General features: G+C 51.5%; 1 protein-coding gene across 2 annotated transcripts in view; it reads left to right on the forward strand.

Moving 5' to 3' along the window:
• Window positions 1-18,073, forward strand: part of NEMF (nuclear export mediator factor) — a 453,826-nt gene that overhangs the window by 71,054 nt on the left and 364,699 nt on the right. The window contains exons 3-4 of one of the 2 annotated variants that reach the window (XM_085627010.1): window positions 1,816-1,918; window positions 7,569-7,694. In XM_085627010.1, the coding sequence (XP_085483136.1) occupies window positions 1,816-1,918; window positions 7,569-7,694 (229 nt within the window). The remainder of the gene's footprint in view (window positions 1-1,815; window positions 1,919-7,568; window positions 7,695-18,073) is intronic. The other variant, XM_085627011.1, reaches the window with a different exon arrangement.

The raw sequence follows: 18,073 nt of genomic DNA on the forward strand, positions 1-18,073 counted from the left end.
GTGTCCAGTCAGCTCATGGGTAGATGATGTGTTTTGAAGTTCTGATTGGACCAGCTACGAGGACCAAGCACGTGGACTTTTGCTTGAAATATGGCTTACAAGTGGGAGGGGTGGCTTTTTGCTAATTGTTTTCCTGCTGGACACAGAGACGGGGAGGAGAGAGAAGGAGGGGCTGCATCTGTGGGGGCTGTTTTGCAGCTCCTGAGACAGAGGCAGAGAGAGATAGCTGAGAGGGTCAGAACAGGTTTAGATTTTAGGTGCTAAGCTTTAAACTTCATGCTTTGACAAACTGCTTTTGAAAATATGTATTTGTCCTATGCATTTATTTCTCTTTATGGGAGATTTTTGCCATTATTGATTAGCCTTGCAAGACTCACTCTTTTCTTAGAAACTCTTTAAGAGTTTTTGACTGACAATTTTGTGCCACATTTTCTTTTCTACATGTGATGCTCATATGCAGACTCTAATATGTTCTGTATTAATGCTATTTTTCCTAATTTCCAAATTCTGTAACCTGATTGATATTTGACTAATGAATAAAGGGTCAGAAAAACTTCACTTTTAACTAAGAAAATAAAACCCTTTAAAATACTCACAACTCGCTTTATTGGCTTAAAAATTAAATGCATTTTGATTTTTCATGTTTATGTAAAGTCTCCTGAAGGTAATATACAGTGGGAAGGGTCCAGTACCTTTACAGCGGTAAAGTGGAGGTAATGAGGTTTTGCATTCAGAAATTACCGTGAAATTACCGCTGTATCACAGGCTTCCTTCCTGCCCTTCCTTTAGCCCCCACCAAACTAATAAGGGCCGCTCAGCAATCTCCCCGCAAACCACTGCTGCCCTTAGATGGCGATGAACACCCAGTGGCCGGAACATATGCTTGTCTGCGCAGAAGGAACATGCAACAAGCATTAAAAATGCAATAGGTCTCGCCTTTCATTAAGTTAAAGCTATTTGCTTTGCTATACAATACCATTAGCAAAGCAAATGGCTTTAACTTAATCAAAAGCAAGACCTATTGCATTTTCAATGCTTGTTAGTGTCTGTCGGGCCTGTTCACAGAGGCGCTTCGGAGTTCGTGAAGTATACTCCTGGAGTACACTTCTGCATACTCTTAATTTTCTGGCCCCAAAACATCTAAAATGGTAATATTTGTGAAATATATATTCAATTAGTACCCTCTTTGCACTTTTACTTCTAGGGAATGAGGTATATTGTGGCCAAGCCGCAAAGGCATTTAAGAGTATGTGAGTACTCCTGTAGACTTCACTTCACACACTCATAAATGTGAATCAACCCTCACTGTCTTGGAATAAGAACATATTGTTAGTGCTGCAAGCTGTTGAATTTCAAAACCCTTTACCCAAGAGTGGACATTTTTGAAGGCCGCCTTTTTCTGCAGAAGCCCAACTCTGAAATCTACCCTTAAAAAAATGATCTCCATTCTGACCGAGTCATGCCCTGTTCTAAAACAATATCTCTCGAGTCGTATGGCTGGTGATTGTGTCTTTATAGCGGAGTACACTGTCTCGATACATCTCATAAATTTATACTAAACGATCACGAGGACATTTGAGCCTGGCTATGTTTTTTACCGGCTTCAGCTCCAAATAACCCCTATTCCTTCTCTCCGTCGTCTCTGTGCCGCCTGCGCTTTGTGTATTGTAACCATTTTAAATCCAAGTTCTTTGCTACATCAATTGCTGTATTTGTACATTTTTTTTCTTGCTTTTTTTATTAGAAAAATAAGAAAAATTGAGAAGAAAACTGCAAAGTATGTTTTCACCCACCTTGCTTTATCTTTGTTCCCAGGCCAGACGCTAAAGCTATCATTTTACTCGAATCAGGTATAAGAATTCACACAACGGAATTTGAATGGCCCAAGAACATGATGCCATCCGGCTTTGCCATGAAGGTAAATATATTTTTGATGAGTTATAATTTCTTTGATGGAGATTGGTTTCCAAACTTGGAATAGAGAGCCCCCAGCTAGCTTTGTTCTACTGACACATGCAGTATGAATTTATATGACAATCCGTCAATGAATCATACATTTGTGTAGTGCCAAGAACCCTAAAACGACTACAGGCTACTGAAATGGAGGTGACAAGGAATTTGAAAGGGTACTTTTTCAGAGCCTTAAAAAAATTTGAAAGGTTACTCTATGGGCCTCAGGCTGCCAGGAATAAAATACCATTATGGCGAGCAATGTGCGATATTGTGTCCTTGTTTGCAAATTTTCATGAACATGTCCCCAAATAACGTGAAATTACGTTTTTAGAGCTACATTTGGGTTTGCCAGTAGCAGGAGACCATTTCAGGCAGAATATTGCTCTTGGCAAGATTGTTTCGGCACAAACCACTTCACCCCAAATCAAAAAATATGCAAAATGTGCATAACATAAAATTTGGAAATGTTGCACATTTCACCCAGGCCTTGAAACGGAATTGTCAAGCAAAGACAATTGTTGAACTCATTGGAGTATTATCCTAATTGTTTCAGAAAATGTGTCCTCCTTCCTGACCCGAATTATCAATAGCTGACCATTGAAGAGTCTCCACTAAGTTTTTTTTGGGCTATTCATTTTTACCCCTTTATGTTCCACTTGCATTATGGAAATGAATCAGTCTAGATGTGTTTAGTGGCTGCTTTAGAGTTAAATTTGCTCACGTGTGAGTTGAAATAATAGTCTGTATTATGCAACGTCATTGATAACCCTTAAAATGTATTTTGCAATTAAAAAATGTATATAAACAAACAAGCAGTTTGTCTTTTTTTCTCTTCAGAACACCTGAGCAAGACTTCAAAATACCAGGACACACCGTGAACACTCATCAAAATAGGACTCTACACACTTTAGAGTATCAAAATACAACAAAAACAAAGCTCAACACTTGTTTGCCAAGTAAAGGGAAATATTTATTGCAGCAAATTCCCATATCTATCAAATGGCAATAATGCACATGTAAAATAAATGTACTTAGTGAATGTACATACACAAGACTAAATGCATCGAAAGATAACTACATGTACACAAGAATGAGCAATTAGAACTTGGAATAATTCACTGGCTGTCTGTTTAACAGTCCACTAACCTTTTGGTTCTGATCCCCAGCAGCCCCGCCCCACAGCACTACTTAATGGCGGACCCTGCGCGGTGAAAGTGCAGTCCACTAACCTTTTGGTGGACTTGCTCCTATCACAGTGTGGCTCCGTCTGGTAGCTGCTGCTGTCCCTGTTGCTGCTGCTGACCCCTGGTCAGAAGTTTGAGGTCCTCCTCCACCTGCAGGTTCCTGCCTGCCCCTCATACCTGGTGGTCTAGTGGTAGAGCGTCATTGCTGTGCTTCTTGACTGCCCATCTGTCTCTTCTTTCTGCTTTTCTCTCTGTCTTTAAATTTCTCTTGCTTCTGTCTTTTTTGCTTTTTTTTCTCTTTCCTTTCCCCTTGCTCCTTCGTTGCCCCTGCCACTGCGATCTCCTGCGTCCCCTCCAGTGACACTTCCCTCATTTTCCTGTATCCTAGCTGTCCAGCCCCTGCAGCACTACATAATTGTGGCTGCTGCGCGGCCATGCCGTAGGCGCGCCAAATGCAAGCCCTTCTGCGCATGGACCGTGCCCAGCACCAGAGGCCCTGGTTCTCGGACCTTCCACTGCTACCACGCAAGCACCCTCCTCGACCTCCACTCAGGGCGCCACACTGCCTGCCACCTAGCATCACCGGAGACCTATGGACCCTTCACCTGCCGGAACTGCAGCCACACCTTTACCCATGCAAACTGGCCAGCTACTCACGCCACCCAGCCGACCAACTGAGCACCCGACCTGCTCAACTACTTCCTCCTCAACGTGCGATCCCTCCATAAACAGGCCACAGAAATCTGGGACCTCTCTCCCGACTGCGCCTTCCTCATGGAAACCTGGACCAACCCCAGTTTTGGACCGGACATCGCCATCCCCGACGACTACAAATTCACCCGCAAGGACCGCTCCGACCGCCCTGGAGGAGGCATCGCCATTGTCCACAAGAACATGGTCCGACTGACCACGCATTCAAATGACTAAACAACCATGGAACACCTCCACTTCCAGATCCAGACTAACCCCAAAACCTCCCTTTGTGGCACCCTTGTCTACAGGCTCCCTGGCCTCCGCCCGCTCTTCATCGACAGCATCGTAGAACTCATCGCACCCCAAGCTCTCACATCCTACTCGGATACCTCAACTGCCACCTGGACAATCCCAGTGACCAGAACACCTCCTCCTTACTACAGAACGTCGCCAACATCGGACTCCAGCAGCTAGTGACCGCGCTGACCCACACAGCCAGAGATACATTCGACCACTGTTTGCTCCACCAGTGGGAACATGACCTACAGCCACACCACCAAACTCCTCTGGACCAACCAGCACTGCGTACATCTCGCCTTCACCATGCCCACCGCACACCACCATCCTCATCGCCCATCCGGTCGCAGCTGGTACAAGGCCACCGAAGAACTTCTCGTTGACTTCCTCGGCACAACCACTCTGCCAACACAAACAGACGATGTAGCCTTACGGCTCGAGCGGTCGACCTCGAAGCTGGGGAACCAGGTTCGAGTCTCGGCAACGACGCTCAACATCCTGTGATTCTGGGCAAATCACTTAATCTCCTCATGCCTAACAAAAAATGAATGTGTCCTTGTGTAACAAAACTGGTGCTCATGTAAAGCGCTCTGATACCAGATGTCTCGTGTCTAGTTTGCGCTATATAAAACTCTAAAAAAAAATAAAAAATACACAAACAGACGCCAACACCGCAGCTCGCAACCTTCACCTATGGATCTTCAACTGCGCCGACACTTAGTCAAGCCTCAAGAAGAAACCAGGCAAGCAACACTCCAAGAAAGCCAGCTGGTTCACTCCTGCCCTCCACGAGTCCAGATTCACCTGCCGATGACTCGAGAAAGGATGAAGGAACAGCAAAACCCCGGAATCCTATGCTACCTTCAAATCCGCCGTCAACACACACACTACTTTCTCCTCAAAACAAAGTAAATGCTGAAGAAACTGTCTGCTGACCCAGTTGACCTCAAGAACTTCAGACCCATCTCCCTCCTCCCCGTCTCAGCCAAGGCCATAGAGAAGGCCATCAACGCCCATCTCTGAGTTTATTGAAGAGAATCATATCCTGAACACTTCACAATCCGGTTTCCGAAGCAACCACAGCACCGAGACCGCACTCCTCACCTCCACCATAGGCATCCATTCCCTCCTCGACCGGGGCGAAACCAGAGCCCTCATCCTACTGTTCCTCTCGGCCACCTTCGACACCGTCTCCCATCGCACCCCAATCACAAGATTCCACGACGCCAGCATCCGCGACAAGACACTGGAATGAATCCACTCCTTCCTGACCAGCTGAACACAGCGAGTCAGACTACCCCCATTCCGGTCAGGACCTACAGAGATCAGCCGTGGAGTGCCCCAGGGGTCCTCCCTGAGCCCCACCCTCTTCAACATCTACATGGCTCCCCTCGCAGCCATTGTCAAAAGCCACAGACTCAACATCGTCTCCTATGCCGACAACACCCAGCTGATCATCTCCCATCAACTCACAGCCGCCAGAATCAACTTTCACAACGGAATGAAGGCAGTTGCTACCTGGATGCAAGACAGCTGCCTCAAGCTCAACTCAGACAAAACTGAAGTACTCTTCCTAGGACCCACCCCCTCAGCCTGGGACAGCTCCTGGTTGCCCGCCACACTAGGAATCCCTCCAAATCCTACGGACCATGCACGCAACCCTGGCATAGTACTAGACTCATTGCTCTCAATGAACCACTTAATCAATGCAGTAACCTCATCCTGTTTCCACACGCTCCGCCTGCTTCGAAAGGCATTCAAATGTCTCCCTACAGAATCCAGAAAGACGGTCATCCATGCTCTCATCACCAGTAGACTTGACTATGGCAATGCACTCTATGCCAGCGTCAACCAGAAACTGCTCAGGAAACTACAGAACATCCAGAACGTCGCAGGCAGACTGGTCCTCAACATCCACAGCCACATTACACAACACCTCCGACAACTCCACTGGCTCTCTATCAACAAGAGAATCACCGTCAAGCTCCTCACACATGTCTACAAAGGCCCTCCAGGACACAGGACCAGAATATCTGAACCACCACCTCTTTCCACATGCCTGCCAGACAACTCCGCTGTGCCCAACTCGCCCTGGCCTCTGTCCCACGGATCCACAAGACCAGAACCGGAAGAAGATCCTTCACCTACCTCGCCGCCAAGACCTGGAACACCCTACTCCTCCACCTCAGGCAATCGCCTTTGTTGACCCAGTTAAGAAAGGCCTGGCTCTTCGACTGAACCTCTGCACCCAGATGGATCAGCAGCCCCCCCACACCTTGAGACCCACATGGGTGAGTAGCAGCGCTTTACAAACCCCTGATTGATCATCCTTGCCAGCCGACTGGGGAACCCGTTGGCAGTCTCAGGCAGGGAAAGCCTCAACCGTGCACAATAGCCCTGACTTGCAATCTTGATAGTCTGTTTTTTTATTCTTTCAAGATAACCACTTGTTGCAGCCCATTTTCCTTAAAGGAAATGGCTTACCACCTACTTGAAGTAGGCGGAAAACTGCATACGTTTTGCAACCGCATTATGGTTACAACCCATTCATACATCCTCATGTGACTCGCTATTAGGAAGGGACGTGCTTGACATGCCCCTTCCTAATACCGACTCGCAAACCCTATTTTGTGAGTCTGCAATAGGCTACCGACTCGCAAACTAGGGTTATCACATGTCAAAAGATTATTTAACGGTTGCTAATAGCCCGATTCTCTGTTTGTGACTACTAAAACCTTTGTATATGTGGGCCACAGAGAGGTGACCTAACAATTTTGCAAGCATTGCATACAAATTGACAAAATATTTGACTGACACTGCACATTAATTGCTAATGTGCTCAGATGTACCATATCCTGAATTGTCACGTCAGTGGCTCTTTACTTCTAATGTTCTGTTGTATAATGCTGGGATGGATGTGTGCAAGTTAGCGTGCATGTCTTTCATCTCTTCACCTCAAGGAACAGTCCTTTGTGTATCTACTGTTGAGGCCAGCGGCTCCTAAGTTCTGAGGAGCAAGTTGGATGTCGATTTGAAAAAACAGGACCTCTTCAGTTGGAATGTTAATCTCCTAATTTTTTCTCATACTGTTAATCCTTTAGGTTTTAGGATATTTCTTGTGCATAAAAAGACGTGTAGCTCATCGTCAAGCTTTAACTTTATTACACAAATAAGCCCCTACTCCTGTTCCGTGCCCCATAACTTACCAGCCATGTGTGCATCGGTCTCTTATGTTCACTTCACAAATTGGCATTGTTGTGCCACATGATTTCAGTGAGCATATGTCTGCACATCGGCTCTGTTCGTACTGCCTTTCCACTTTAACAGAATACACTGCCCAGTAAGAAGGTGTCTGATGTCTTGTGGATTTATCAGCACAAATGATGTGATATGGTGCTAATTACAGAAATACTGGATGTGTCCCTCTTTCTTTTTACTCAGTGTCGGAAACATTTGAAGACCAGAAGGCTTGTGAGTGTGAAACAACTTGGCATGGACCGGATTGTAGATTTCCAGTTTGGCACAGATGAAGCTGCCTACCATTTGATTGTGGAGCTTTACGACAGGGTACATTTTAACCTTTCATTTATTATTGGGGAATGATATCCTTTGTGTGCATCAGTCTCAATATGCAGCCTCTAGGAAACAGCAGAGTGACAATTAAAGAGAAGCTGTTAAGATTTCATTGATGGTTACTGTGTTATAGTGTGGTTGACAGAATTATCCAATGGAAGGTTGCATTCAGATGAAGACGGAACGAGCCAGTGGGTGGAGTATGTGCAGTGACTGAGTGCGGAGTGTTCTAATTGGATGAAGTGATTAGATAGTACTCAGAGCTGTCTGGGTTAATTTGATTGGAATGGAGCATTGGAATAGCTCTTCATACCACTTACACGGTTGTGAAGTGCCATAATTTACACCCGCTTGCTAGGCTCCCTTTCGCGGTGTGTAGTTAGAAGGATGTTGGATATAGAATGAACTCTGTGAAAGTAATTGCTTGAGGTTATAAGACATACTTCAGGCATAGTGCAGCATTATTTGCTGTGCTTAAGCATGTGGTGTTGGGAATGGTATGAGAAAATAAACATTTGTGCGTATGTACTTACCAACTATTATAGTTTAATATCTGCATCTTGTATGTATATGGTTTGCAGGAGCCTATTTTTAGTGTTCTCCGAAATTCTAGTTGAGTGTTCTTGTTGGGTAAAGGTTATGGAGGGGGCCCTAGTAACCTACCCAGGGATCGCGCTGGTGACTCTCCTTCTTGCTTGTTGTGTTGTGCCTGGCTCCCTGCTCGTCCGGTCTCCCGCCGCCGCCTTGACATCCATAGCGGCCACGGAGCGGAGACCGGACCACATCCCCCAGAGATCCTAGCGGCCGGAAGCCGCCGCCGACGCCGTTCAGCGCGCCAGGAGGCGCATAAGAACTTGGGCAGAAGCCCGGGACAAGGGCGGGACCGTCTGTGGCCGTCCGGGGCCGACCAGGCTGGGCCGGGCAAATCCCTTTTTACATCGAGCACACGTAGTAAGTCGCAGCAGGCTACGTTACATGACTATTGACTTTTGTGTTACCCTGTCATATTTCACATATTGTGTCCCCACTTGCACTGTGTCAAATGGCTGGGAAGGGGAAGCGTATCACGGCCCCTCCATCAGTATCCGGGACCATGGACCAATTCATTACTCGAGCTGTCTCGGTACTCGAACATGAAATTGCTATCACCGAAAGACGCCTCTCTATAGATCCCTCATTTGTCAGACGCTCTTCATTGGGCCCGTTAGCTCTTGTTAATTCACCAAATAAACGCAGAGAGCACGCACGGGGGGATGCACCTTCGCTTATAGAGTCTAAATTACTACACACTTTGTCTTCACCCTCCGGGAGGTTATCAGAATCCCCAGTGATGACGGACATCGTACCAGTGGTGGAAGCTGTGGTCACACCTAAGTCTAATGCCACTCGCCTCCAGACCAGGGCTGGGGCCAGATCCTCTAGATTAGCGAACCAGAAAAGGAAAAGGGGTGGGGCCATGGATGGCGCTAGGCTGGCGAAAATATCTAAGTCATCTAAAAATATGGCACTCCCCGATACTTCAAGCCCTATAGCTTGTCCTACTACGATCGATGTTAGCACACACACCCCCTCCCCGCCAGACAACAATGACATGGTCTCTCAGTTAGAACATACGGTTCGCTCCTTAATCTTACCACTACTGGAAAGGATTAAAATGGTTGTAGAAAAAGTTGACAAGTTGGAACAAACTATTTTAGACAATTTTTGTTCGCTAAAGAATGTCGTCAAGCTGTCTACTAGGGATATTGCTAAAACTAATTGCCCTTATGGCACAAATCCTATGCTCGTTGCACCGTTTCCAACTGATATACCCCCTGCTTCAACCAACATAGGTATTGGCCCAGGTACAGATTTACCTATACCAGTGCCAAATATGCACCAGCCACTAGGGCGGGAGGAAGTACTAAATACTAACCAGTCTCTGGGGCGGGAGGGTCGGCCAAGTGATGCACCCTTGGGCATTAACACCAAGAAATCAGTGGGTATGAGAATGGCTACTGATAAAGACCCCTCAGGCAAAGCACCTAGGTCATCCTCAATCCAAATACACTTACCACCTGAATCCCTCCCCTATGTTGTGGTATTAACCGGTGTTCCTGTACTTCCCATTAATAAAACTGAATCCTTTCAGCAACTAAAAAACAAAGCGACCCACTGGCTTAACATGCATAGACCAATCCCTAATCACTTGAATGGGCGGATTCTATTTGTCAGAAGAGTACAATGGGTAGGCTCTCAACCCAAAAACATCCAGGGAGATTGCATTATTGTCAATTTCGAAGATCCACGCCTCCCGAGGTTCATCACTGATCATACACCCTACGGGCCCAGAACAGGGATAGAGGCCCATAACTTAAACTTTTTCTACACCCCAGGTTTCTGCTATTGACAATCCTACAGTATGATAACTGCCTCACCCCCTAAGCCAGCGAGGGCAAATGACAGTATACTCATGGCTGGTCATGTTGTCACCCCCCTGGATACGCCAGGGCCGCACATAATACCCAGGGCCTTACCGTCGCCCCCGCCTAGGTTGGGAGTGAGGGCAAATGTACCTAGCCAGATTATTGCGCATCATATTACTTTGCCTAGTAACCATCCAGGCACTCTTTTGTCTTGGAATTTAGCTGGCATTAAGACTAAAATTGATTCACCTGAATGGGTTAGTTTTGTAAATAATTACGACGTCTGCCTTCTACAGGAAACATGGTCCTGTGAGGCTCGGTTCATGCCGGGATACTTGAATTTTTATGTCCCAGCAACCCAAGGCCCGAAAGGCCGTCCAATGGGCGGACTAATCATCTGGGTTCGTCAGGACTTATTCTCGAGCGCTGTCATGATTGACACAGGGTCCCTGCATATCCAATTAGTGAGATTAACTCTCGATCATAGGGGCTCATTGGATATTTACAACATATATCTCCGTGGCACAAAAGGGAAAAAGTCAAGGGAACTGGACATCCTGACCAGCCTTATAGAAACTAAATCGCGCAGTAGGGACCTCATCGTTGCTGGTGACTTTAATGTCACATTTGAACCCCTCCTAGACCCGGACTTAGAATGGGGCCTTGACCCCGAAGAGGATCGACATTGGGGCATACCAGCCCTTCCACTCTCCCCTATCAAAAGGTGGTCCACGGTAGCAGTGCAGGTAAATGCACTTTGCTTCGATAGAGGCTTAAGGGCCTTGAATGGCAGAACCCAAGGTGATAAGCTGGGAGCACCCACCTTTGACAACGGCCGCTCAGCAAGCAGGATCGACTACGTCCTTTGCTGCTTGGGGCTGTGGCGCCAACCTCTTGATATGGTGGTTGAGACAAGAATCACAAGAATAGAGAGTGACCACAACCCTATCTGTGTCTCCCACAGCTGGTGGGGGAAACCCCGCTCGGCGAGCGAGGAACCAATACTGGCTCCCACTGGCAGTGTCCCAACCAACGACATGCGGAGGTTAAAGTGGACCCAAGCAAAGACCAATGCCTTAGCAATGGCTAGCATTGACACTGAACTCTCCGTAATCAATGTGAGACTGGAGGAAGTTCTGAGGGTTAAAGATAATAACGACCAAGCAACCAGATTACACGAGACCTTCTTTGAGGGTCTACGTGGCTTTTTTTTCAAACAATCAAGAAAGGGTAGCAAGGGGGGGGCGTGGCTTGCAGCCGAGCAAGATGGCCGCAGCCTAGTTGGGCTCCGAGGGTGAGATCGACTCCCCTGACATCCGTGAATGATCCGTGAAGTGATCCGGCTCCAGGGTCCCCGTACCAACGGCGGAAACGAAGCGACGCCGAATGATCCGATCCCGAAGTTTCTCGGGCACCCAGGGCGCGAACAGCGAGGTCCGGAGATCCGAGGCCTACACCAGCACTGAAAGCCGGGGCCTCGAGTGACGGAGGTGCCCCGGTCGGAGCGCGGCCGTCTCTGGGGCGGAGGCGGCGTGTTTGCGGCCCCGGGCGGAACAGTCGAACACAGAGATCGTGATCGGCCCCTGCTGCGAGGAAGGGCCGGCAGAGTGGAGCTGAGGTGCTGCCCATCCTGGCTGCCTGCAGCGCAACTCTGGGCGCCACGGCCTGGCGCCGGTGAGACCCCCCGGCGGGGAGGACTTGGGGCTGCCCGGATATCACAGGCGAAGACGACGCGACGCCGGCTGATCCGATCCGGAGTTTCCCGGACGCCCAGAGCGTGCACAGCGAGGTCCGGTGAGTTGCGGCCTGCATCGGCGCTGGCAGCCGGGGCCCTGAATGACTGAGGTGCCCCAGACGGAGAGCGGCCGTCTCTGAGGCGGAGGCGGGGTGTTTGCAGCCCCTGACTAACCGTTGCCTGAGTGGAGGGGTGAGGCCCGAGCGATCCCGCAGCGAGTGGCCCTGCGGAGAGGTAATAATCGGGCCCGGAGATCCTGGTCTGCCCCCGGCTGCGAGGTCCGACGAGTGTAACGGAGAGGAGGTGCGGCTCGCCCTGGCTGCCTGCAGCGCGACTCCTAGCACTGCTGCCTGGCACCTGTGAGGTACCCCGGGACGCCTACTACTTACTGTGACCGGAGGGGAGGACTAAGGGCTGTGCGCCCGCCTGGTACCGGATTTCGCAGAGACCTGGGTGCTTCGCAGTGCTGCCTGAGTTGGACGTTGCCCGGTCGAGGAGGCCCATTTCACCGGCTCGCCAGTGGCGAGCGGGAGAGAGAGTGCCGCCGGCTGCGACCATGAGCGGGAAGGGGCCCAAAGGGAATCCGCAGGGCAAACTTGAAAAATTCGCTTACACCAAGGACTCCGCGCCGCCTGACCGTGGCGGGCGCACCGAGAAGATGGCGGCGGACAAAGAGACGCCTAAAGTAACGCTGGAAGACATCATGGCTGCCTTGACACAAGTACAGACGACGGTGGGGTCAATCTCAGCGGACGTGTCTCTTCTCCGAGCAGACTTCCAGAAAATGTCCGCCAGGGTTGCGGATGTTGAGCAGGTGACGGAGACCCTGGCAAAAGACTCGAGTTATCTCCTACAAAAGGTGTCCCAGCTGGAGATGGACAACAAGCGCATGGCGGCCAGGCTGGACGATCAAGAGGGGCGCTCTCGCCGCAACAACGTGCGCATTACAGGGATCCCCGAAAGCGAAGGGCACCCAGCCATGGACCTTTACATTGAAGACTTGATCAAGTCCAAGTTGCAGCCCCGGGGCCTGTCAACCTTCTTCTCGGTGGAACGCGCCCATAGGGTGCCCGGTGGCCGACCGCGAGTGGGTGCGCCCCCGCGGCCTGTCCTGGCCCGCCTGTTCAACTTCCGCGACAGGGATGCCATTCTTCAGGCGGCGCGGGTGGCGCCGCCCATCCGTCTCCAGAACTCCACGGTGTCCTCCTTCCCGGACTATACGGCGGCGGTGGCGGCGCAGCGCCGAAGCTTCCTGGAGGTCAAAAAGAAGCTGAGGGCCTGAGAGCTTCCCTACGCTATGCTCTTCCCGGCGCGACTCCGTGTGGTGGCGGATGGCAAAACTGTATTTTTCAACACACCGGAGGAGGCTCACGACTGGCTGGAGGGATGGCGCCCGGCTGCGGGTGGTGGACGCTCGGCCCGCAGGACGAGACTCATGGGGAGTGAGGAGGACTCTGAGGGCCGCGACCGGCGCGCAGAGGAGACTGAGGGGGAGCCCACCGCCTGATGCCGTGGCGGCGGCCTGAAGCCGGAGATTAATATCTGGTGCCCACAGATGCTGGACTGGCCTACGTCCTATTGCCAGAGGGTGTGAACGATGGGACCTGGGGACAGGGGATGTCTTGGTCTTCCTCGGACCCCACGCTCCTTACAGCGCAAGTACTGGTTGGGGTTTTGGGAATGGAGCACTCTGCTGAGTTGGGGTGGCGGGCAGTTCTGAGTCCGTGTGGCAGGGAGGCAGGGAGGGGGGGGGGGGGGAGTGGGGAATGTTCTACAGTTTTGTTATGTTGAGGTTCTGTAGGACACGGGCCTTTGATCTAAACTCACCGCGCTTTCACTGCATGACACGTGCATCACGCCACGCTATCCGCACCATGCTCCGTCAATTTGCCCAACCACCGTAATGCCCGAAGTGCAGCATGACCCACCCCCTGCCAACGCTCAGACTCCGGCGCCACCCCTCTCTATACTCACATGGAATGTACGGGGCTTGGGAGATAAAATTAAGCGGGGCCTGGTCTTGCATAGTCTCAAACGATGCTCCCCGACAGTGGCCCTGCTCCAGGAGACCCACCTCACCGGCTCCACAACTAAAGCGCTTGACAGATGGGGGTATAAGATGGTGGCGCACTCTGAATTCACCTCTGGGTCCCGGGGGGTTGGTATCCTGCTGCGGCGTCGGTCCCCCTTGATCGTGCTTAGTGTACACACGGACGGGGCTGGGCGCTTCGCCGCAGCGCACACACAATGGGAGGGCCGGCCCCTCAACATAGTGTCTGTCTATATCCCACCTGGACTGCATGCTTCGGCGCTCCCAGCACTCAGTGAGTTCCTGCTCGCACTACCGGAGGGGGAGGTATTATTGGGTGGCGACTTTAATGCTGTAATGGACGATCTCACTGACCGGTCTCCGCCTAGGGGACAGATTGGGGGAGTGTCCCGCCTAGCGGGCTTCGCGATGGCGATCGGATTAACGGACATATGGCGGCTGCATCATCCGACGGCAAAGCATTACACGTATCACTCCGGGGTGCATGACAGTCTCACCCGCATTGATTACTTTCTAGGTTCCCCCGGTTGTCTCCAGAATGTTGACAGCATAGACATTCAACCCAGAGGCATCTCTGATCACTCCCCGATCCTCTTGCAATACACTAGTTATCACCTAATGCGCCGTCGCGTTTATCCGCTCTGCCCTAGCTACATTCGCCTACCAAAGATTAGTAAATCCATAGTGCAAGCGACGAAATTCTACTTCCAGGAAAATGCCACTTCGGTCGACTCCCCTGCGGTGCTCTGGGAGGCGTACAAAACGGTGGTGCGGGGCCGGGCGATGGCCGCCGTTTCGGAACACAAGCGCGAACAGGTAGCTGAACTACAGTCGCTTGAGCTCGAGCTCCGGGCGGCGGAGGCCCGCCAAGCCGCGGCTCCCTCCCGTGCAACCTCGCATGACCTACATATGGCTCAGACGAAATATAAAGAGCACCTTGCAGAGCGAGTCAGGCAGCGCCTTGAGGCATCGAGGCACACAGTTTATGATGTGGGGGACAAAACTGGTAGGTTGCTGGCGTGGCTTGACAGGCGCGATAACGGCGCCAGGGGGATTGCGCAGCTGAGCACTGATGAGGGATTCGCAGTAACAGACCCACGAGTAATAGTGCGCACTCTGGCGGAGCACTTTCGCGAGGTATACTCCTCCAGCTCGTCCATGACGGTGGAGATGGCACTGACTTACGTCAAAGACCTGCAGATGCCCAAGCTCTCCCCTGAGGCTCGAGAGACGCTCGAGGCTGAGCTCACGGTGGAGGAGCTCCAGGCGGCTATCGACGCGCTGCAGCCTGGTAAGGCGCTCGGACCGAACGGCATCCCGATCGAGCTTTACCAGCGGCTCTCCGAGACGTTAACGCCGCACCTGCTGAATATGTTCACACATAGCCTCGAGGTGGGAGAACTCCCTGAGGACCACCATTGTGGTAATTCCGAAGCCGGGTAAGCCGATGGACCGATGTACCTCATACCGTCCCATTTCGCTGATCAACGCGGAGGCCAAGATCCTCGCAAAGGTGTTGGCCGCCCGTCTCGCACCTCACTTATCTGACATTGTACACCCGGATCAATCCGGTTTTATGCCGGGCAGAAGTACGTCTCACAATCTGAGGCGGCTGCATGGTGTGCTGGCCCGAGTGGAGCGGTTGCAGGAGCCGGCTGTTATTCTCTCCCTTGACGCACGAATGGCGTTCGACATGGTGGAGTGGCCCTTTCTTTTCGCGGTACTCCAGCATCTGGGGTTCGGACCGAGATTTTGTGCCTGGGTCCAGCTCCTCTATACTAAACCTCTAGCCCATGTCACGGCCAACGGACACATGTCGGAGGACTTCCCATTGACACGTGGCACGAGACAGGGATGCCCTCTGTCGCCTCTGCTTTTCGCCCTAGTGCTTGAGCCGCTGGCGGCTTGGATCCGCTGGGAGCCCATGATGCGGGGCCTCCGGTGGTCTGCCGACTGGGAGGACCGCGTCTCACTCTACGCGGATGACATACTACTCTATTTGTCCTCCCCGAGGCGTTCCATCTTAACGCTATTGAACATCTGCGAGATTTTTGGCCGGGCGTCTGGCTACACGATCAACTGGTCGAAGTCGGTCCTCCTGGTACTAAGGGGCCCACTCCTGCGGCTACCGCCGAGTTGCCCGCTACGGGTGGCGGAGGGGTCGTTCAAATACCTGGGGATACACATCGCGCTGGATCAGACGGAATTCTTCAAGCGCAATCTAAGCCCTCAGATGGACCGCCTTAAGCGGGACGTGCAGTACTGGGGAGCGCTGCCCCTGACCCTGGTTGGGAGAGCGGCGCTCTTCAAGATGATGGCTCTGCCGCGGTTTCTATATGTACTAGAGAATACCCCATACCAGGTGCCTCCGGCCTACTTCCGTGCGATAGCGGCACAGGTGTCCAGCTTGCTCTGGGGCAACAGGCCGGCGCGCATAGCGCAGTCTAAGCTGGTTTGCGGGTGGTATGATGGGGGAATTGCACTCCCGGATATCCAGCTTTATTACTGGGCGGCGCAGCTGAAGGTGATTAACCAGTGGCTCCACGCGCCTCAATCTGACCCGGCGTTCAAGGCGGATAGGGACGTGCTGGGTGAGAGGGGTATGCTGTCCCCACTGTATGATACCCGACTGGCCTCGAGGATGATCGGCCCTTTGCGGCAGACTCTGACCATCTGGCATGCTGCTCAGGCCAGGTTGGGATGGCGAGGGGTCTTGACTCAGCTAACACCTCTGTGGGATGCCAAGAAGCTGGGACGTCTGAGGGACAGCAAGGGCTTCGACGCTTGGGATAACATTGGCATATCGACGATCGGCGATGTGTGGCAAAAAGGGGAGGTTGTCCGGTTCGCGCGCCTGCAGCAGCAGTACGAGCTGGCCCCCTCGGAATGGTTCAGATACCTCCAGATGAGGCATGCCTTAATGTCGCAGCTGGCTCCTGGAGCGAAGGTCCCGGAGGCGTCCCCGCTGGAGGACAGGTTGCTGACGGAATATATGCCAAAGAAGGCTACTTCCTTCACGTACCGCAAGCTGGTCAACAATCTACCCGACCCTATGGGGATCCTGCGGGAGCGGTGGGCTGACGAGCTCGCCGATTTTGATGACCCAGAGTGGCGTGAGGCACTGGCCTCGCCGCGCGAGGCGGGTATACCCTCGAGGCTGCGACTGGTGCAGCTTCGTATCTTGCATCGCTCCTACTACACCAGATGCTTACTACACAAGCTGGGCAGGGCGCCGCATCCCTTCTGCTTGCGGGGTTGTGGGGAGGAGGGAACCTTTTACCACACTATCTGGGATTGCCCAATCATTCAAGACTTTTGGAAACGAGTGCTGCGTACAATGTCACAGGCGTGTGGAATATCGCTGCTGCCGGAACCCAGACGCTGCTTGGTAAATGTGTGGGAGCCCAATGACCTCAATCGTCAGACGCAGGGCTGGGTGACGCTGGGCATCATGACGGCCAAAAGGAACATAGCCCAAAAATGGGGTGCAGAGGAGGTGCCACTGCTGTCCACGTGGCGCAGAGAAATGGACGCAGCCATGTTTGCAGAGCGTTCTGTATTCATTAGACGGGGATGCCCTCGCAAGTGGGCCAAGGTCTGGGGGGCATGGAACAAGTACAGGGGAGAAATATGCGATCCGCCGCCTCTTTCAGATGAGGACTCCTCTGACTCAGATGGTTAAGGGGACCTGCGGGATGGTGGGACGGTGGGGAGCCAGAGTCTTTCGAACTGCAATAGAAATTGGGTTGGTTGAGGGATTGTGCAATGGGGTGGTGCTCTATCTAGGGATATGTATACAAGGTTCGTTTCAATGTCCTACTGTTTTCACTGTTTTACAAAACAATAAAAAATTTTAAAAAAAAGAAAGGGTAGCAAGCCATCGTGCAAGCGATTGAGGTGGTACGACAAAGAATGTAAACGTGCTAGAGGAATTTTGGCACTAGCCCTCTCTAGCGGGAACAAGATATATATTCAACTAGCCAGATCCTCTTACAAGAAGTGCCTCGCCCAAGCAAAAAAAAGATGGGATGAATCGTACTGGCTTGACTTGAAGGAGGCTTGCCATGCCCGGGACACTAGGTTGTTCTGGAATGTGATAAAGTGGAACAGAGGTGGCTCGCCTGAAAATCCTTCTAACCATGTTACCCAAGAAGATTGGCTGGGATACTTCAAACCCCAATAT

This window comes from Triturus cristatus, chromosome 9 (assembly GCF_964204655.1).
Source record: "Triturus cristatus chromosome 9, aTriCri1.1, whole genome shotgun sequence".
Classification (NCBI taxonomy): Eukaryota; Metazoa; Chordata; class Amphibia; order Caudata; family Salamandridae; genus Triturus; species Triturus cristatus.